The sequence below is a fragment of the Pseudorasbora parva genome, chromosome 12, assembly GCF_024679245.1.
Source record: "Pseudorasbora parva isolate DD20220531a chromosome 12, ASM2467924v1, whole genome shotgun sequence".
In the NCBI taxonomy this organism is placed as follows: Eukaryota; Metazoa; Chordata; class Actinopteri; order Cypriniformes; family Gobionidae; genus Pseudorasbora; species Pseudorasbora parva.
In genome coordinates this window covers 43,070,591-43,093,886 of record NC_090183.1, presented here as the reverse complement: position 1 = coordinate 43,093,886, position 23,296 = coordinate 43,070,591, and the positions used below count along the sequence as shown (strand labels likewise).

General features: G+C 37.4%; 1 protein-coding gene across 14 annotated transcripts in view; it reads left to right on the top strand.

Moving 5' to 3' along the window:
• ptprt (protein tyrosine phosphatase receptor type T) overlaps nt 1-23,296 on the top strand; it is a 318,020-nt gene that overhangs the window by 7,439 nt on the left and 287,285 nt on the right. For 12 of the 14 annotated variants that reach the window (XM_067460403.1, XM_067460401.1, XM_067460404.1 and 9 more), the window contains exon 1: nt 6,392-6,517. The exons of the other annotated variants lie outside the window; for them this stretch is intronic. In XM_067460403.1, the coding sequence (XP_067316504.1) occupies nt 6,400-6,517 (118 nt within the window). In that variant the 5' untranslated portion in view covers nt 6,392-6,399. Of the gene's footprint in view, nt 1-6,391; nt 6,518-23,296 lie in introns of those variants that run through there. 14 annotated transcript variants of the gene reach the window in all.

Sequence of the window (23,296 nt, the reverse complement as noted above, 5' to 3'; positions counted from 1 at the left end):
TGACTTTGCAAGGGCTGTCGGGACATAATGGATTTCACACACACACGCACACACACACGCAGGAACATGATTATTTCCCGTGTGTCCATTAGAAAGCGCCAGGGCCGTAATTGTTTTCTTTGACCTGCTTGTTATCGCCCTGCTCTTGGGTTGCCAGGTTTCGGCGCTCCACTCTTGCCCTCTGACAAGCTGTCACTCAGTGGCCTGTTTAGTATTCGAGCGAGAGCGAGAGAGAAAGGAAGACTGTCAGAGGTGTTATCTGCATGACTGTGCTGGTCTAATCCTCCCCACTTATTCTATTTGGCTGACTAAATGACAGCTCAATACTGGAGTGCGGGCCAAGTCCACTATGAATGAGACGTCTCCTCTTTGTACTGTACAGAAAGTGAAAACCTGTAGAGTAGCCATGTTTAATATCAGAGGAGTTATCTGGAGCCACATTTAGTCTATATTTAAAGGCACAGTTCACCTAAAAGTGTGTGTGCACTCTAAATAATGCTGGGTTGTTTTTTAACCCAAAATGCTGGGTTAAGACTGTTGGGTAATTTTTGTTGGTTTATTTGATTACATTTTAAACACCATTGGGTAGTTTCAAATTTCTAGTCGTTGGGTTAAACCTGCTGGGTCGCAATGCTTGGTTGATTCTACCCAGCGCTTGGTTGTTTTACGTGCTTCCCGCCTTGATTCCTTTAAATTCGCTCCCAAACTGTCATTTTGAAAGGACAATGCAAAAGGCAAAGCCACTGGTTGCAGATGTTCATATAGTTCATTTATTTTCATTAATAATCATTTTAATTAGAACAATTATTGTTTTTTTCTTCTTCGAGGCAACAATTCTTAAGCTTACATGACGTTAAGACAACAAAAGTTTTACCTCAGAATCCGATGCAATGTAACTGACTCGTGTTAATTTAGGTAAGTTAGGCATGTGAGACGATAGATTAATACAGTTAGTGATTACACGGAACCATGATCCCCTTACGAAAATTAAAACATGGTTTTATGTAGGGATGTCACAATTACAGGTACTTCAGTACCAAGTACATACTGAAATTTAAAAAATGTGACGATAGTATCTGTAGCATCCGCTCACAAATAGACTATATTCGGTCCGGCAGCTGCGTTCAGTCGCGTCACGCAGGGCTCCAGACTGTAGCCGAATATAAACCAGTGTCTGTGTATATTAAATACTATTTAAATATTACTCTTCCATGTTTTGCGTCTCTGTGTGAATGACGGAGGCGCGTGTCATATCATGAACACAGAGACTCAAAAGTCACGGCAACCCGTCAAAATAAAAGTTAGATTTAAACGTGAATAAATTGACAGAATATATTAGGTTTGTAGTTGTCATTGTTGCCAATTTTAACACATTTGTGTGTTGTACTATTTGTGAAGCAATAAAAATGATTGTTTTAACAGTCTAAACATGAATTCTTCATTTGTTCTTTCATGATTGTCTAGTTTTACAGTAGACTAATGCACAGGAGATTTTTCAAGAACAACCCAGCAAGAATAACCCAGAATAGCAAATCCATTAATGGTAAAAAATTTACTACATTTTGGGTTTTCTCAACAGCCCAGCCTGCTGGGTTAAAATGCCACTGGGTTAATTTAACCCAGCATGTGTTCTGTCCAATATTCACCCAGCGCTGGGTTGCCAATTGGGTTGTTTTTAACCCAGACATTTTTAGAGTGCATAATAACTATTATGCAATTTCTTAATATGCATGCTTAACTCCCCACCTGAGTTTTCAAAAAAGTTGCCAGCTATTGCCAGCGTTTTTAACCATTTTCACAAATATTTAATGGTCTCCAGAATTTTTGTTATATTAATATTTATGCATTGCATGCAATATGTCAAAAGAAAGAAAAGAAACTATGCTTTTAAACAACAAAACAACCAATTTTATTCTAGCTTCATGCATTCCTTTTAATCAACACTTAAATGTGAGTAAGTTTAATAAAAAAGCAACATTTTGAGCAAAAGGCTGATAAAATCACATTTTTGTCAAAGACTACACCTGGATTGGATTTAGAACGATGTTCAAAACACAGATGGAAAGCTTCACAGTCCTGTAGCTCGTTCTGGGTCCATATTTAATGCAGTAACATTATCATGCTGTTTAATGTTTGATGCGTTATTTTACATATGCATATAATTTCATATGCTATCACTTGTTTCTGCGACGTCTTCGCATGTGTTTTGTTCAGGAGATTCAGTACTCTTTCAGAATATCTGTCATAGCGCCCCCTACCGTATAATAGTGACATGTCTGTTAATGTCGGGAAAAGAATTAAGCGATCTTGCACCCTAGTGTTCTCGCTTTGTCACCATTAACCAGAGGACGCATCGAATGCTGACTTGAGAGAATACTTACTCACGTACGAGATTACAGCTGTAAACTCGCAAATACATAACTGCTTGTGAAAGTAAGCATTTTCCGTTTTGTGTTGCCTAATTTTAATAAAGAACAGTATTTAAAAACAGTATTTTAATTGGTATATTAAAAATAATCTTAAAATTGACCAAGCATAAGTAACTTTTTCTTGAATAGCCAAAAAATTGTAAGTACTTTTTTTTGCTGGTCACCAAACACTCTTATTTTCCTCAACCACCTGTCATATGGAGACTATTTTTTTATATTTAGTTAATTCCAGGTTCACACAATGAAGTCCCAGCCTAACTACTTATACATTTTTCGCCCTGTGGTTTGACATGCATCTTATTCTCAGATAGATTTCTTATAATGTAATTGGCATTAAATTAATTAAGCGTGTGACTATGATCTAGTCTAATGCCAAGAGACAACATGAAAGCGAGATCTTCCACTCTTCTTTCAACCATTTCTCCAGGGCACAAACATCCGTTCCCCTTCAGTCAGCACTCGCCAGCAGGGTCATGCTCATTCTGGATGGGCAGAAGGACCCTCTCTGATGTCCAGGGTGTCAGGGGATTTTAAAGTGTGATAAAAAGTAATTATATTTTTTTCTACTGTGTGTGCAAGGCCGGATTTACAGACATTCTCCCTGAAAGATTCATGAGAGTTTAAGAGTAGAAAGAAAGAGAGAGAGAGAGGTTGAAAGAGACACTGCTCCTATGGGAGGAAAAAAAGAGACATTGTCAAAGAAAGACAGAGGCAAATATATTTTATACCATATTCATTTATATATATATATATATATATATATATATATATATATATATATATATATATATATATATATATATATATATATATATATATATATATATATATATATATATATAATTATTATTTTTTTTACCACTTTGAACCGCTTTGTGACTGCTCACACCATTTGGTAAAATACAGCACTTGTTTAAAACACTTCTAACTATTTGGCCCATCATTCTTGTATTCACCTCTGTGTGGGTTGGAGATTGAGCTGTTTTGTTGCCGTAGCGTGTGAGGCTCAATTACAGCATTATTAAAGAGACACAGGCTCATTTGACGCCCCATCAAATCACTGTCAGTCTCCGTGCAGCGCTGTCATCGTAACGCTCTCAGAATCAATAGAGCAATAAAGAGCTTTGGACAAAAACAGCGAGGGACTCATTTGAATGTGACACCTTATACCGCTCTGTCCTGAGTGCACAAGCAGAGGATGGATTTCTATTCACAGCCGTAAGTGTCTAAAAGAAAGCATGCTAAGAGGTTCCCACTTAGATCGAACCAAAAACGAGGGGAGGGAGAGTGACACAAGAAAGACAACAAAACTGTTTTATGATTTTGCTGAATTGGTAAGGGCTGTTAAGCACAGTGTGAAGCAGAGAAAGGTTAACAATTAACAATTCTTTCATCAAATTATGTAGTCAGTGAGCTTAGAAAAATGGACCTGGTGCAGTAATTGATATCCTGTCACAGTTTGGCTCATTTTGGCTTCAAACACAACACTTAAAATTTGATTTTAGCAAGAACTGCTGGATTTAATTTATAATTATGATATTAAGTACATGATGCTGCATTGTATTGTGGATATACACAGTTAGTTACCTGCAATAAATGTATTTACAATACAGCAAGGCCTTGAGAGTAAGGGCTAGGTATCGCTCGTCTTGCATTCAAGCGCATACACCTTTGCGGCAAGCACTGGCAAAAGTAGCCTTTTGATTATGAATCTAAAAATAGCAAGGAGACATTTTAATTGTTGATTAATAGACTAGTGTTTTCTGAGACTGTGTCGCTACAACGATTGACAATGCTAAATGTGCGCGTGCCTATAGAGGGATTGCGACTTTCATTTGGATTACATAATCAAAAAAATAGGCTGTTTATTTTCGATTTGAATTGGTTTGTTAAAAAGTAGACATTTCAAGCTTTCTATAGGCCTATTTATCATGTCTGTGAGGCAAGTAACCTATATGCTGAGTTTCGGTTAATTTATGTGACGCGGTCCAGTTTCTGCTCTTAAGTTAAAGTTAAACATGCATTGTCAACTGCTTCAGATTTGTCATGTTGCCAGCCTTTGCAGCAATTATCTGTTGCAAATATTACATTGTGCACTGTTGGCATCGATCCTGGTGAAATGTAGCCACACTTTTGATCTTTTTTTGCATCTTTGTATTGTCTAGCTATTACCAGACCAAGCTCAATTTAAGATTAAACATTGGTCTGGGGAGTCTGCTCTGTATTTTCTACTGCACAAGAGGCGTGATCAATGAGCATAGTTCAAATTACTCCGTATGCAATTGGATAGTCCTTCAACCAATCAGACCACAAGAGGCGTGATCAACAGGCTCCGACCCATCGCTTCTCTATCTGTCACCATGTTAAACCCGCCAATAGTGTGCCAGGTGGATAGGCCAGTCTGTGATTGGTTTCCTCAAATGTGTAACAGAAGAAGTAGAAATGAATGTACAGGTTTCCAGACTTTTCCAGAGTTGCAGGGCGAAATCAAACTGCCAGCAGATCAGGCTGGGTTAATCAAGTCTACATCTTTTACACTTACAAATTACAAATGTACACATATTTTAAACGTGGTTTTGCTCCATCCTTGTGCCGTGGCACGGCTGGTAAAAACAGGAGCATTGACTAGAGTGGCCGAGATCAGCTCCTGGGGTCGTGTTGGAGCCGTAATGTGACACAGACTGGGCATAATTGTATTATGTAAATGCATTACTATCATTCCTTCCACTAGAAGATGTCACTGACATGACAGAATATTTTTAACATGTTTTGTGCTGCAGTTACTATATTGTGTTTTTAGAATCATTGGAATGTTATATTGACCAATCAGCATCCAGGACTACAACAGTTTTTTAATTTTATTTATGTATTTGTGTTATCAAAAGTATCGGTAATTTGATACCAAGTCGATACTTGAGTTTTAAAAATGCACCAGCTTTTATGATACTCCGAAAGAAAGCAGCTGCTTTCAAATGCTCACATGTGTATTATATTATGTGAGCACTGTGAACGTTTCTTTACAATGTGTTTTTGCATCATTGAGCATTGTAGCCAATCACAGACATGCGTGAATGCAATCACAGGCTTTTTAATAAGTCAGAATCCTGTTTATTCTGTGTGAACTCTTCATGCTCACGGATCATTTTGTTATGAGTTACGGATCATTTTATTATTTTAAATTGTTAAATTGTTAAATTAAAAATTAAAATAAAATGGTACTGAAATTGCTACAAATAACTACGAAATTTGACTGGTACTGATACTGGAATTAATCCTACTGGATTTATGACAAAACTAGTATGTAACCAATAAAGACAAAGTATGTTTGTTGTTACTACAGTGCTACAGTACTACAGTATGTTGTTACTACAGTGCATACTACAGTGTGATCATACTTACACACATTTTGTGAAGAACAGCATTATGTGCAGAAAGCTTGCCTCTAATCATTTAGCCGTTTTATGAGACGGCAGGCTTGTGATCATTCTCTGTGTCAGCGTGAGAAGGAAAAAATGCATAATGCATCAATTACACACCTAATGAACATCCTTTGTTCTTTATTTTGTTGCAGTAGTGCTAAAAAGCTTTCTTTGTTTGTATGTAAGCATAAAAGATGCACGTCGTAATTATGACTTCTGAGCTCGTAACTTCCCAGGAGAACTTGGACACAGCAGAAACTCAATGTTGGTAAGCAGGATTGAAGCGAATCAGGCGTAGATGTTCCTCAGAGAGGGAATGAGGTATGGGAGGGTTGAGATAAAGAGGATGAGGCTCAGGTTTTCTTGCAGCGGGTTATTTTAGAGATGGATGAGAGAGAGAGAGAGAGAGAGAGAGAGAGAGAGAGAGAGAGAGAGAGAGAGAGAGAGAGAGAGAGAGAGAGAGAGAGAGAGAGAGAGAGAGAGAGAGAGAAAGGAAGGTGTTAGCAGAATGATTCAGACTGTGCAGATCTGGAGAGCTGAGCAAACATCATATGGCTGGCATTGAGAAAATCCTGTCCTTCTGTTTACTATACAGATCTCTCGTGGAGACGAACATAGTCAAAGAAACCTGCACAGATGTGTGTGTGTGTGTGTGTGCATACAAACATGGTAAGTGCCATCAATGAATCCATCAATAAATTCAGTCTAATTGGATTAAGATGAAGAGTGTCTTGATTGTCAGTTAAAATTTGATTCATTTGATAATTAAATCTCCATGACAGACAGACTGCATGTAGTTCTAAGCGAATCTTAATTTAAATAGCATTGAAAAGGTGTTGAAGGACCCTATTCTGGTCTGCATCTTAATTTGTAATATTTGGTAATTATCCAAAATCCATCTGTTTCTCCATTTATAGCTGAAAAATGGTCTCTGGGTCTGCTGAGTTTATATCGCTTTTCCACAGCATGGTACGCTCAGCTTAGCTCGCCTCGCTTTTCCACAGCATGGTACGCTCAGCTTAGCTCGCCTCGCTTTTCCACTGCGTGGTACGACTCAGTTTGGCATGGCACGGCTCGGCTCGCTTTAGAATGATCGTTGTAATTGTGCTGCTTCTACTTCTCGGCCGAGTGGATGTTTTTAAATACAAGACAAATAAGTTTATTTCAAAGAAGGCTAATAGCAGCAATACAAAATACTGCTAAAAATGAGAGAGTATAGGCACTCGAACAACAAGGCCAGATGACAACATCACTTGATTTGCTCGACGGCGCATTAGGGTAAACTACTCCTGTATTTAGCAATGTGTTTCGGGTCTCAATCGCTATATCACTGTCACAAAAAGCATATAATGGTAGTGACGGTAGTGGCTATTTTCTCTGAATCATCAGCGATCTGCAGTGTTTACACGTCACTTTTTAGTATCGGTACGGCACGCTTGGAAAAAGGTGACCAACCGAGGTACTATTTAAGCCGTACCGTATCTGTTTTCAACTTTGGTAACAATAAGAAATGTTTGTTGAGTTTGATGTTTTGTGTGAACATTTTAAATGTGACATTTAAATGTGATTTTTTTTCAAACCCCCCAAAAAAATGATTGAAGGAAAATATAAACTCACTAATCAAACTCATTACCCCACTAGTTGATTGTTGACAAGTATTCGACCAACCTGACCTTAAAACGTGCAAGATTGGAGAAAGTATGCACACACAATTAATCCTGTCAATCTAATAAATAGGATATAAACAACCTTAGCTATCCAGACTCACGAGACCAGCGTAAATCACTGCTCATCCAAGCCCCCTCATTAGCCATTAGAAACCCAACTATCGCCACATTTTGCCCCGCACCATGCAGTTGATTCACATAAGGAAACGCGTGGGCAAATATTGAGATGAAGTATGATTAATTGGCAGATCTAGCTCCGTGCTGAAAGTGTAGTGCTGCTTGTTTTACTGTCATTATTTCACTCACGCTGCTTCTCAATGACTAAAAACAGCTGTCGTTGTTTAGCTTTTTCATCCACCAGGTTTCCTATTTGCAAGAACTCACCTTTATGATCCTTTATTAAAATGCCCATTTTTTTGCTGTATTTTTTCCTAATATAATAATCTACTTCACATTGAAATGTCTCACACTACAGATGTTATGACTGTAAGTTAATGCGGATTTTAATTCCTCGAATAATTGCAAGAAAACGTGACCAAGAAGATGGCAAGGCCAGGAATATTTTCAGAGCACAGTGGGCTGAACATAATGAACTGGGTGGCTGTTATGTCAGGGCTCTGTCAGAAGTCAAGGAAAGGGAGACACGAGTAACAAGACCCACATGCATTCATTCTCCTTACATTTCCTTCTTCGGAGACACCATTAACCTTTAAGGGCAGCGGTGGACATCCAACAGATACTGTTGGCAACTTGAGAAGGAGGCTTTGTTCCCCAGTGGAAGATTAAAAACGCTTTTAATTGGTGTGGTTAATGGTGATTTGCTGGAGTGGATTCACACTCTGGTGCATTATTTGGATGTTTTGAAAAGGTCATATTCTAGAGCAGTGTGTTAGAAGATGAGAGGAGGCCATAGTAAAAGGATTTCAATGAGAGAGCGAGAGAAAGGTGTGCACTCTTTTGCACTCTTTGAAATGTATTGTGAGCAATAAACTAGACGTTACAAGTTCATCACATGGAAAGTTAGATAACTAATGACTGTGGTATGCGAGAACCCTTCTGAATATGCTCAACTTCAATATATACAGTGGTGCTTGAAAGTTGGTGAATCCCTTGCAGAATCTGTAAATAACTAACAAAATATGAGGAATCATACAAAGTACATGTTCATTTTAATGTAGTACTGTCCTAAATAAGATATTTTACATATTTTACATGTTTATATATAAACACAATGCATTAAAAGCCAGGGGGCTTTTTGAATTTAAAGATCGAGGTAAACTGCACTTAATTTGTCTTCTGGGAAACATGTAAGGGTTTTTTGTTGCTTTCGATGGGCAGTACTACTTAAAAACAGATATTTAGACAAGATAAGAAAAAAAATCCAATGTTTTCACCCCCCAGCTCTTAATGCATCGTGTTCCCTTCGGGAGCATCAGTGGATGTTTGGACCTTTTTTAATAGTTGTGTTTGAGTCCCTCGATCAGAGCTCAAAATACAGTCACTTCTGAAAAGGGTTCAAATACGCAAAAGATGCCGGAAAACTGAAGGATTTGCAGGATCTGGAGGATTTTTCTGAAGAATGTTGGTCAGTTTAACTGCTCAGGATAAACAAGAGACTCAAGAACAACCATCACAAAACACAAAATTCATGGAACGACACACACTATTAAGAATCAAATCTACATAAACTTTTGAACTGGTTATTTTTCCAATATCTATTTTTTGTCTTGTGGACTACATGTAAACATCTTTTATGTAAAATATCCTATTCAGGACAGTACTAAATAAAAAATAACATGCATTCCCTCTTATTTTATGCTGTCAGTTATTCATATTTTCACAGATTCTGCAAGAAGTTCACAAACGAGTCAGAACCTTGCAGAAATTTGATCCTTGTACTGTGGTAAGTCTTAAAAAAGGTACATGCCCCTGAAAATATCAGATCAGTCCAAAAATGGGAAAAAAAGATCTGTCTACTATATTATTTTCCAAAGTATTAAAAGCCACAAAAAAGAAAATGAGAAAATCTGATCATTAAACTATGTACATTGTAGCTCAAATCCTCATTGAACATTATCTGTCTATAGCTCATCCGGTGTCACGCTCTGCCTCCCAGAGTCCTCTTTGAATCATGAATCTCTACATAATCATATTAGAATGAATATTGAAAATGTCAGTAAAATGTGACTTTCAGACGCATTGCATTGTTTTCAAGGTGTACTCCCATGTTCATACGCTGCTCTTAAAGATAAATGCTCCGCTTTTCTCATTTTCTGCTGGCTACTTCATCTCCCGCGAATGCGAACGCAATCGTCTTTTCCTGCTCGCCATTGTTCAAAGTGACAGTGTTAATTTGAATGTTTTCCCATTCTTTCATCTTCACACATTTACATCCTGCTGACGGCTATTAATTATGTGAAAACCAAAGCCATCGTAAAATTGATGGATGAGTTACGCCTTCGACATGACAACGAGGTGCCACAACCCAACAGGAACTCTTTTGTGCAGACCGTTTGCCTTGATCGCCGCTAATGGGAAGTATTAAAATGATGACTTTTGACCTAAATCCAGCAAAGCACCCCTCATTATTTGAAATGGCAGAGCATTAGGCCGCTTGTTGAATTGTGGGGTGGAATTTCGTGGAACGCTCCTGGTTCATTTGAATGGAAATTCAGTAATATTTTGTATCTTTCTCTTTTTATGTTTATAAATAGTTTTATATAAGGTTTCACTCAAACAGTTCGACCTTACTCACACAAATACCTGGAAAATGCCCCTGAATTCATTGACTTCCTCAAGGACCAAGTGACATTGATCTGAGGCGGTGCTCAGAGTTTGAAATAAGATCTTCCTGAGTGCTGAGGTGCTCTTGGACTCTATTTGGGGTTGTGTTTAACCTCAGGTTAAACCAAGGGAATGATTTTAGCAAGAGGGAGTTTTTCTTTGAATATGGCTTGCCGAGATGCCATCTTTTTAGAGTGTATCTGAATATGTACAATTAGAGGTTATTCTGTTTTTGAAGCTGTGATGTAAATTAAAATACATATTGAATACATTCATGTTGAAACTTGTATTTCTATATACCAACATACACAATCTAAAAGCAACCAACATGTTCATTTTGTTAAGAGGAGTAATAGTTGTGGACTAGCTTACACCACTTCCTCTTTATTATCTCAGGCCGTAAGTGAAGGATTTTGTGAAATGGCATTTTATAAGCCAAAAAGAGTTGGCAGTATGTTTGAAACTGATTTAAATGTTTAAGAAAGTATTTTCAGGGGGTTGGTTTGTACTCCCCGCTTAAGAAGCTATTAATTTTCTCTATCAGCATGAAGGTGGCAGAATATGATGAATGCTGCTGGTGTTTTGCTGTTTTTGCCCTCTCCGCTTATCCTCCCTGCAAATCCCCAAATGCAATATTTGATTGTGTTCATTGGCAGAATCTTGACAGTGTTTTGCCTTTTTTTTTTGTTGCTGTTATTTAAGCTAGCAGGAGATCATGCCGTGTTTCGCAAAAACAAAATGAATGCATTGACCCATTTTATATTAATCTGCCCACTCTTATTTTAATTATTAACTTTCATTTAGAGTTATTTAGTGGTCTATTTCTCACTAGCAAAAATGCATGTCTCATCAGTTTTTACTATCCGGTTGTGTTTTTAATGCACACTAACTGCTTTTTATTTAAGACTGCACGCAACATGTTACTGGAGAATGCCACTTGTGTTTGTGAGTGAAAATAGGAAGTTAAAAAAAAGAATAAAAAAAAAAAGAAAGAATCAAAACCGAATCAGAAGCACTGGATTTTAGTGATTAAAGGTGAAGTGTGTAAATGTGTTACATTTGATTTATTTGTTAGTCTATTATTACTATTTATTTTTATGCATATTATAATTATTTTGGTGGAAAGGGTTAACATATGGAAATATGTGCAATTGTATTAATGTATATTAATATTAATAAATATTTTAAGAAATAAATACGCACACAAAAAAGTTTTACTATCCCAGCTTAATACTCAATTAGGGCCCTATAAAATCCGTTTTATTTTTTCCCAAATTCCGTTTTATTTTTTCCCAAATTCCGTTTTTTCCGTTTTAATTTTTGCAAATTCCGTTTTTTCCGTTAAAATGTTTGGCAATTCAGTTTTTTTTTTTACCCTTTACTGTTATTTTGGTGAAAAAAGAGTGTGCTTTTAATGTTAATATAATAGAACATAAAACAAAAAATAAGAATGACCTTAAATTTATTGAGGTAACAAATATGATATTTGACATAACACTGCACTTCAAGTACTTCAAATATTAATGGTTATTAGCTTTAAACTTTCCGGTAAAATAAATTATAATAGTTTATATAAGTTAAAATGAAAGTGCTCCAGTAGCTTTTTCTTTCAAGTAATTTTTTTAAAAAAGAACTAAAAAAAAAAAAATCATAAGAATCATCTTTTACATACAGTACTATTAAGTAAAACATTTAAAGCTGAAAATTAACATTAAAAAATAACACATTTCACCATGAAATCATGTAGTGAATTGTTCTGTGTGTTTAACAATCACCATTATGATATCCAGAGCTGTGAAAAATAAAAATACACGAAAACACAACCCTGCTTGAAGTTTTTTCCCCCAACTTCAAAGGCCCCTTTAAATGATTAAAACTAGATGCTTAATTTTAACTTTAAGGTTACTTATCATGTAAACTACCCATAGGCTACGCTACAGCATGTTAAATGCATGTTTGGAACAGACTAACAGAGGGGAAAATGGTCGCATTTGCAGCAGATATGCGTTGCTGCCTAATGTGCCCATTATAAATCAAAGCACGAGATGACAGGGGTCGAGCAGAACACCGGAAAATCTGACAGAATGGACAATATTTGTCTGTCTGTGCAATACACGAGCCGCGGTTCAGGTGCGCGCGCGACCAATGCCGCCTGAGCACAACGAGCGCGCGGCTCCCGCTCTCCATACGCAAAGCTTCTGCGCCGCCTGCGCGTGCAGTGTGAAACCGCCGTTAGCGTCAAGTTTCTTAACTTTTTCGCTGCCGAAAGCAGAGCCGTGGAGACCAACTTCGCCATACTTTCATTGTTTTGAAGGGCGAGCTGAAATGACGGGAGAGGTTGTGTCGCGGAGACTTGCTTCCCCCCGTCTGCACTTCCCTCAGACATACGTTCTCCACCCACACGACACAGAATTTCATTACAAATATGTACAATTCCGGGGAAATCTGCGTTAACACTAGATTCCGCGTTTATATGCAGATTCCGCGTTAATATGCCAATTCCGCGATTCCGTCCGCGATTCCGTGATCGCGGAAATTATAGGGCCCTACTCAATGATGTAAGTAAGCGTTTTGTAGGTTAATCGCCCCCTCAAATAATTTTGACCAATCATGGACTGAGAAATCCAATTTTCCTCGAGCTTTTGACACATAAGTGGTCATCATTCTATCCTGTATGTTTTTACTGAAACTGTACTGAAAACTTCCTTGTTTGTCCAAAAACAGAGCAAGACTAATTGTGGCATGTGACTATAATAGATCACGTCATCATTGCAACATTGGCCCCGCCCACTGGTGTGTTAGTGAGATGATGAGGAGAGAGAGCAATACAGGATGGACTACAAAGCGTTCAAATCAAAATCATACACTGTAAAAAAAAAAAAAAAAAATGTCTCCAATTGAAAATTTTCTAGTGACTGATCACATCTAAATTTTTCATTTGGCCGAATTGAAATTCTGTAAATTGATGCAATTTAATTAACAGAAATTCAATTTCGGCCAAATTAAATTTTTTAATGTGATCAGTCACTAGAAAATGTTCAGTTGGAGACCTGAATTTTTTTTTTTTTTTACAGTGTACTAGCATTACAAGTTCTGGAAACATTATAAAACAATAAAACAATGCCGTTTATGACCCCTTTAAAAAACTTGTGACACTAGTAGTAATTTCAACTTAAAATTTGATGGTGCTATTATATCAGCTGATATTGATATTGTTATAGATTTTGCTCAGTTGGTTCAATGATCAATAAATCCGTAAAATGCAACATTCCAGGAATGCACATTTCTTGCCTGGTGCGCTGTTCCTCTCGGCTCTCCCCGCAGTCTATTAGACACCGAGGGTGAGTTATACTGTCCAGTGAAATAGAATCATGGACAAATAGAATCAGGAGGGAAAGAAAACTAAAATACCATTAGCCGTAATTTGCCCCCATCAGACCTGCATTCTGTCTCTATCCACCGTATCATCTATCTCTCCTCTTTCTTTCACAGGCCTCGTGTGCACCTGTGTCTGGTCAATACCCTCCAGCCATTAGTTGATTTATCATCATTATTGTCTTTTCATACCTGCGGTTTACTTGATGAAGCTTTAGCGTGCCAGGCTTCCAGCCGCTATAATGGCTTATATGGACTGTAAATATGTTATATGAAAGAGCTGAGGATATTAAGTGAATATGGATGGTGGGATAAAGAGGAAACTATCAGTCTTTTAAAACTCCTCATTTGACATACAGTAAGCATAATTCTTTCCTATATTATTTGTGGTGCTTGCTATTTAAACCTTCTTGTACAAAACCCTCAAGTCTAAGGTCACAATCATCTGACTGACTGACTGACTGACTGAAACCTTTTTGAGTGAGTGATTCATTAAAAGAAAACCATTCATGAAACGAAGTCGGCTCATTAGAATAATTTTTGACAGCACTAGTTGCTTTATGATTTGATTAATTTTTATTTGGCTGATATAAATAATTAGCCCCTGAATAAGACTCCATTGTGTGTGCTGTGAATTTTTGATTCACTTAAACAGATTTGATGGATAAGAGTAATTTGTATTGAGTTGAATTGCAGTTGCTGTAGCTCATGAGAGTCATTTGTTTGTGAGTCAGAGTAGATTGATTCACTTTTAAGAGACAGCTCATATTCTTGATTCACTTAAAATATTTGGTTCATACACTCACACAAGGATCTGGGTAACACAAAAACTACCCAAACACTGGGTTGTTACATCTGACCCAGGATCTGGGTAACACAAAAACTACCCAAACACTGGGTTGTGACGACTGACCCAGGATCTGGGTAACACAAAAACTACCCAAACACTGGGTTGTTACGTCTGACCCAGGATCTGGGTAACACAAAAACTACCCAAACATTGGGTTGTTACATCTGACCCAGGATCTGGGTTACACAAAAACTACCCAAACACTGGGTTATGACGACTGACCCAGGATCTGGGTAACACAAAAACTACCCAAACATTGGGTTGTTACATCTGACCCAGGATCTGGGTTACACAAAAACTACCCAAACACTGGGTTGTTACGTCTGACCCAGGATCTGGGTAACACAAAAACTACCCAAACATTGGGTTGTTACATCTGACCCAGGATCTGGGTAACACAAAAACTACCCAAACACTGGGTTGTGACGACTGACCCAGGATCTGGGTAACACAAAAACTACCCAAACACTGGGTTGTTACATCTGACCCAGGATCTGGGTAACACAAAAACTACCCAAACACTGGGTTGTGACGACTGACCCAGGATCTGGGTAACACAAAAACTACCCAAACACTGGGTTGTTACGTCTGACCCAGGATCTGGGTAACACAAAAACTACCCAAACATTGGGTTGTTACATCTGACCCAGGATCTGGGTTACACAAAAACTACCCAAACACTGGGTTGTGACGACTGACCCAGGATCTGGGTAACACAAAAACTACCCAAACACTGGGTTGTTACATCTGACCCAGGATCTGAGTTACACAAAAACTACCCAAACACTGGGTTGTTACGTCTGACCCAGGATCTGGGTAACACAAAAACTACCCAAACACTGGGTTGTGACGACTGACCCAGGATCTGGGTAACACAAAAAATACCCAAACACTGGGTTGTTACGTCTGACCCAGGATCTGGGTTACACAAAAACTACCCAAACACTGGGTTGTGACGACTGACCCAGGATCTGGGTAACACAAAAACTACCCAAACACTGGGTTGTGACGACTGACCCAGGATCTGGGTAACACAAAAACTACCCAAACACTGGGTTGTTACGTCTGACCCAGGATCTGGGTAACACAAAAACTACCCAAACACTGGGTTGTCATGTCTGACCCAGGATCTGGGTAGAAATAATAACCCAATATTTTTAGAGCGTAAGACTGTTTTGTTCATAAATCGGACTACATTAGTTGTGCTGTATGTTTTTAATCCGTAAGAGTTTACACATAGAAGACAAATCTTGTTATCACATTTGTATGTGAGTAGATTCATTTACATTTACATTTACATTTATGCATTTAGCAGATGCTTTTATCCAAAGCGACTTACATCTCAATTCAGCAGCAACTCAGATTCAGCAGCGTTGCAGGCTCAAAGCTGTGCAGTGCTGTGGGATAGCAGTGCCCTGGCAACCATTCACTACACCCTGCCATTGTGTTCGTGAGTTTTGCTCAAGTTTTGCATGTAAGACAGCGGCTAGGCCTCTCTGCTGATATTTATTGTTGAGTAGAAATATTATATAAACTTATAATAAAACCTATATCGTATGTTCCTCATCGCTGCTCATAAATGACACTGTGACATTATAAAAGTCTGTTGTCCTTGTGTGTGTGCTTGATCCTCACGGTTTTCATTAATGCAATTGTAACATTGTATCAAGGACACTATTTCTGCAGACAATGTGTGTGCGCGTATGTGTGTGAACGTCCTCTCTTTATGAGTGGAGTCAGTATCAGAGCCTCAGAGGTTTATTATTAGTTCTGTGTTTTGAAGTGTCAGCTGTACATTGCAATATTGTTGGATGACTGTCATAAAGCTATAACCCATTATATTTAATATATCTTCATTGGTTCTTAGTGGGAATGCAGAGACAGTCTGTCACAAGAGACGTGCAGAGAGAGAGAAAGAGTTAGCCAAGAAAGAAAAATCAAAAATGAGATTTCTTGGTTAGTTTTTCCAGGACAGGGATGCGATTAAGTTTACAGAAAAAGGGGATTTTGTGAAGTTTTCTGCTTTTTTATTGTAATGTCTACTATAGCACCCCTTGTGGCAACAATTGAGATAACAACACATACCTGTATTACATTATGTGATTTTGGAATGCACAAAGCTATTTTTTTGGGCCGAAGATTAAGTCAAAGCCTCAGTTTGTGGCGGTATGCAGCGCTTTTCCTTAGAATTACTTAGCAAACATTGCGTCCCGCAATTAATATTCATGAGTCAAGCTGTTAAGTTCTATATATTTCCCTCCACTTTTTTTTTTTTAATCCCTGATGACTTCTTTCATTTGCTGGAAAGGATGTGTAAATGTGCAATGGCACGAAAACCCTACTAACGAACTAACACTCTCGCCCCTCTGTTGTGTACAAGTTACATCAAAATGTCACCTGTTTAAAACAAGTTAAACCTTCATGCAAATGATATGCTAATGCCTCTCTCTCCCTTCCCCCACACCACTGTGTAATTGGTCCACGGCAGACACTATGTAAATATTTTCTTTTATTTTTGATGCGTGTCATAATGGCGGGGAGACTAATTGAGTTTACTCGAAGTGTCGCCTGGTTTCAGCCTCAGTCTGTCAACAGTGCACAGAGAGTGTGACAAGTGAAAGTGGATCTCGTACGCTAATGACATGTTGAACGCCAGCGAGTCACGCATTCGCATGGCTCCAATCTAACAGTTAAAACTCAAGCACGTTAGGCTGCATTTACGCTTACAGGGCTTATTGTTATAGTCATATTGAAGGATGGGGATTCAGTATATTTGAAAACAGCGATAAAATTGAAAAAGAGATTTTGTTCTAGCCTAAACTATAACAAATAAGGCACTATACAAGAAAGGAAAATAACGTTTCATTTTCCACTTAATTTTTGCATTTTATTTTTAATTCAAATAAAATTAAAGTTAACAAAAAAATTACCCTAGGTGTTTCTGATGCAAAAAACTGGAGCAAATACATTGGTTTTAATCTGAATTACTTCACCGATTAGCATAGGGCTTTGTATAAGTAGAAACCTGGTATATATATTTAAATGATCGTGCTTCCCTCCCTCATGTCCCCCTGAGACGAGAGATTTCTGTATTCTGTGTCTGGAAAAAACAAAAAACAAAGCGAGTGTTTTTAATTAATTATTATGAAAGTTAAGCTTCCATGATTTTGTAAGCATATTGGGTAATTGTGTGTGTTTTATTTGTGATGACGCAGTGAAACATGCCAAATTTTCATGATTTATCAAATTTTTTATGTTGTTCAGATACAATAATATTTTGTATAGTTTATATAGTTTCTATTTATTAAACTAATTTCCTTCATTGTATCAACAAAATTATTTAATTTCAATAAACTCAAAATTTTAAGGCAACCAGGTTACTTTTTTTTTTTTGAGTTAAACCGACAATGTTTTTTACAGTGTAGGCATGATCTAAAAACACGCCCGACTGGACACACACTGTGGATGACTGTGAATGAATGAATGACAGTGCTGCCTTAAATGTGTGCGCACTGTGCGGTCATCAATGAATGAATGACACTGCAGCCGTAAATGAAGTCCTGTGTGGACGTGAGCATTTTAGTTTCAGTTTAGAATTAGTGCCATTTCAGGGGCGGGTTGCTTAAATTGTGGGTTCATTAGCCTATTATTCTTAATGAAAAACACAACAACAAAACAGTACAATGACAAACTCACTTAAACAGACTCTTTTACATTTTGCTTTGAATCCAAATCTTCCACGATCATCTTGTCTGTCAGCTCTTCACTCTCATGATGACTGAAATCTGACTCCTGCTGGGTTTGTGCTGCGACTCTTGTTTGGCTCACACTGTATTAAGCAGACACGTTCAGTTTTTAATTGTAGTTCCTATTCTCTAACTGAACTAAATGATTTTTATTAATATCTAGTGTCGTGGTGGGCAAGTGATGTAACCAGTAGGCGTGGCTTGGGAGTGGCCTCGTAGGGCAGCGAAGCAAGTGCATTCTGGGAATTGTTGTCTTTGGTCCACATGAGCCAAAAATACATTTTCTGGCTTTTCTTAGTCAAGAAGGCACCAACTTCTAAAATAATTTCACATATCTACTACATAAATGATCCAATTTAAATACACATTCATCTTTCCAGTGGTGAAATATCCCTTTAAGTCATAGTTTTTCCTGCTTTCCTGTTTATTTTAGATTATGAATGTGAAAGTTCAGATTACAAACATCCAAACGATTCAAAATGGTATGAATGTATATTATATATTAGGGCTGTCACTAGATTAATTTATTTTTATCATGATTAAGCGCACACGTATCATGAAATTAAGTCGCCCCTGTATTGTTTAAATAATTCATTTGCTATATCCAGCGAAGGGTGATTCTCACAAAACTCTACTTTCTGCAAGCTTTTTCAAGGTGCAAAAAAGGACACTCGGAGACCACAAAAGGACACCAAATAACCAAATGATATAAGGAGTCCATATAACACAGCAAATCAAGCGCACTAAAGCACCCATGAAAAACTGACTGTATATAACTACAACAGTAAACGAATCCATTCAGAATTACTAAACACATGACAAATCAAAACATTTTCATACAATGTGAGATCGGTGCATCGAGAGCACACATGCTTTCTGTACGACTCCAGAACTTCACTGCAATCCTCATCCATCAAAACTTTATTAGTGAGATGCTGGTTTGCTTTATTATGCTGAGAAGCGGTTTGCATATCATCTGATCATATCGGAGTTCGGTGGCTTAAAATGATCTCATCACAAACAGAGAAGCAAAATCGGGTTTAAGTGTTAGAGTGGAAATTTCCTCCTACCAGTGCTGACCTACTCATTGTGCTTAAATCCCAACTTCTAAGATCATATAACTGCGTGACATAGAGTTAGGGTTAGTGATACAATTTCAATTAATTCATTTGCATTGGACAAATAGGATTTTGAACGAATTGCATATAGTAACACGTGCCATTTTTGGTTTGGTTTTCTGAAGAGCCAGTGTTGTGAATTTAGGGCAGAACTACCTGTTTGCTGAGCACTGGCAGCTGGTGAGTGTTTGGGAAGTCTGTTTTGAAGTCTGTTTGGTAGTGGAGCAGAAATGACACGCTTCAGCTTTAACGAAAGTTATTTATGATGAAATGTCCGCATGTGTTCTTTCTAGCATTAGTTGAAATGCAGTTGACCAGTGAGATTAGGCAACAGCAGCATGGTGCGAAACGCACGCCAGCACACACGCTCTCATGCCCAGAGACTTCAGAGGGCCACAGGGGGAGATCTTCATTTGTATGTGCAGCACTTGATTAGTCTTGCCTGTCAGGCTAATGATAGATCAGGGCAAATGTGCCCGCTACTGAGCTCCTAATGGAACGCTACCATTCCCCCTGCTGGCCCTGGAAGCATTTTACTCGATCAACCCTGGCCCCTGGAGTGTGAAAACACACAACCACAAGCCGCACACACACGCTGACACTGATCATAACCTACACAGCTCGGCCTGGCACCCCATGACCTCCGTTACGCTCTGAAAAACACACACAACCTTCGTTCTGCCTCAGTGGTCCTGCCGTTGCCCCGTTTGCCACAGGGTACCGATGTTCTTGATGCCAGCTGACGAACCACAGAAGAGCAGGCTGCTGTAGAAGTAGATCACCTGCTTTTTGTTTTTCTTCTTTATTTTTCATTTCACTGCTCATGTGCTTTCAAGGACGCTGTTGTGAGTGTGTGTGTGGAGTTGCGATGAATACTCTGGACACTTGACCCTACGGGTGTTTGTCTCGAACCTGCACTGCGTGTGGAACCGGTGCTGCTGTTCTGCTTCCGCAAGGTCAGTGTGTCCTTTGTATGTATGTAATTTGGCCACTTTTAGTGGTCTTTGCTAAGGTGTGCATTAGTAGTAGTATTGGTACTATGAATATTGCTCACATAACAATACTTAATGCGCTTACAAAAAATATTAGTTAATGAGATCTATTGACTTTGTGTGGAGATAGTAAAAAAAAAAGTAATGATACTAACATTATCAGTAACGACTTTTACATCCTGTACATTAACAGGATGCAATAATAACATGGTGTAAATTATTATATTTATTTAATTATTAAATGGATGCCGTTGTAAAGGGACACTAAAAGCCGTCCCTACTACTACCCTTAACCCTACCCAATAAATGCTTTTATTATTATTAAACATTTAAAGGTAGGGTAGGTAAGAATGGTCTAAAACACTTTTGTCCAAATTTGTTTAAACTTTCTTTATATGTCAATACATAATTAAAATGTAAGTACTCTGAAGAGTATAAAAATCGAGTGACTCTAGACTTTTTAATCTGCAATAAACACCGCTCATTATTTTCGTTCGGGATGAAACGATGATTGGCTCGGGCGACTGTCACTCTCTTTCGCTACCATGGCGACCACCGCTTTTGCTACAGGATCTGCCCACTGCCCACAAACCTAGGCAAAATAATGGCAGAGAAAGAGCATTCAAAATACACAGTGCCGGGTTTTGCAGTCAGCGAAGGCAAACAATGCAAAAAAAAAAGGAAGACAGTATGAGAAAAGGCAATGCACAGAAAGTCTGGATAAACAAAGAAATCAAATGTGAGTAAATATCGGCGTGGCTTTTCAACGATGGTGAGAACTGAGGGACCTCAAGGGGCTGAAAAACGACTGCTTGCTGGCTGTATTTCTGCTGGACAGGTAATCTTTCATTTTGATTATACATTTTTTTGGTTCATGTTTTCATGAAGCATGTATCACTAGCACATGAAGCTGCCTAATACAGCTAACATAACATTACTTAGCATAAGTTACAATGTTGTACACTTAGCCATTAGTAGAGATGATAAATACTCAATATGCTTAGCTCAAGTTGATCGCTGTCGTGTTGAATTTCGCAAAATTTAACTTTAGATAACAAAATGCATGTGTAAAAGCTAGTACACCGCATCCAGGAACTTTTTTTTAGAACTAAGTTAGCTTTAGCTACTACTAATCAACAATGCTTTTATCATGGAAACTCTTAGATGCAAAACACAGTATATGTTATGAATCTTACACGAAATTCATCTTCATCACTGTATAACTGATGTTATTGGAAAAACTTGTATCTTTGCCTTACTAGCTTGTTACCGAATCAAACAAAAATATATTTTAAACTTTACCAGTACCGGTATTCTAGCTTGATAGTGAGTACTAAAATACATCTTATTTGTTTATATTCATACTGATAAAGTTAGATGTTTTACATGTGATTGTGACATGATGTCACTACATGCACACCACTCCTCTCAGGTCAATAATGCGTCTTCCAGCTGAGCGGTCGGTGTCAGGGTTGCCAGATGCCAGCAGGGTTTTCCAGCCCAAAACTTTCTTGAAAAACCGCACAATTTTTTCTGGCTTGTTTCTCGTTTAAATACATTGAAATCATTAACAAGCTTTAAAATGACTCCTGTATCGACTAGCCTATCCGATTTCAGAAACAACATTCAGTGAAATGAATGCAACGGTCCGTGTACTTTTGCGTCCATTCCTTTTTCGTTTTTAACCATGGAAAAAAATCATTAAATGGAATGGTTGTTGTATTTTTAAATACTATGTTGAATAACAAAATTTATATCAAAACGTAGGCTATAGCCTACACAAATTCCATGCGCACAAAATGAAATAACTTATTTTTGGATTAAAAAAAAATAATAATTGTTACGTTTTGCATTTTTATAAACTAAAAATTAACAGATTTATATAAAAAATGTAAATTTACAAATGTTCTTTTGTAAAATTATTTCCAGATAAAGATATGATCAGTCAAATGAAACACAATAAACTTACAAATAATGATTAGGCCTACAAATTAAAAAAATATCGGAAATGTCATCCAATTATCTAATACTATTATTTGATGACAATACATTTGGAAAACAAAATACAGCCATTTCTGCTTTTTTACTTTTAAACAAAAAATCAAGCTGCATCCTACATCTTTCATTCCGAAATAGAATAATAAATGAACAAATACACAGACTTTCTATGCCTCTGTCCGTAGTCATTCTATTGATTCCAGAAGAAAAGGCACTGCTTATGGGCACTTAAAAAAAAAAAAAAAAAAAAAAAAAAAAAAAAAATATATATATATATATATATATATATATATATATATATATATATATATATATATATATATATATATATATATATATATATATATATATATATATATATATATATATATAAATAATTTATATTATTTTTAATATTACTTAAGAAAAAAATGTAATATTATTAAATATTCTTTAAGACAATTACCTTGTAGCCTATCTGCTAATTCTAGCTATTAATCAGTGAAAAAAGAAAAAAAAAAGAAACTGCTTTTCCATATTTTATGTCTGGTTTAAACATGGAAAACGGAATGGACGAAAAAGCATCCTCAGTCTGACTAGGCTATTATACTATTAAACTATAAGCTTATGTCACGGAAAATAATGTGATCAACTCTTAGGCGATCAATGAGGAACAAAAGCCTAAAAGAGTGGATATATGGATATACAAAATAACCCACTTTAACATTTCAATTATTTCAAATACATGAAACATGCATAGTCATGAATAGGCCTAACATTACATGAAAATCGCGCTGACCATATTATTTAGACAACATGTGTCAGTCTTTGCAGAAGCAGAACGTTCGTGCATGGCGGGCCATAGACAAAGCACGTCAGCCAAGCCAGAGCTGTAGTGGGTGAGTGTGTGAGACTGCTGCCTGTTGAACAGAGGGTCGC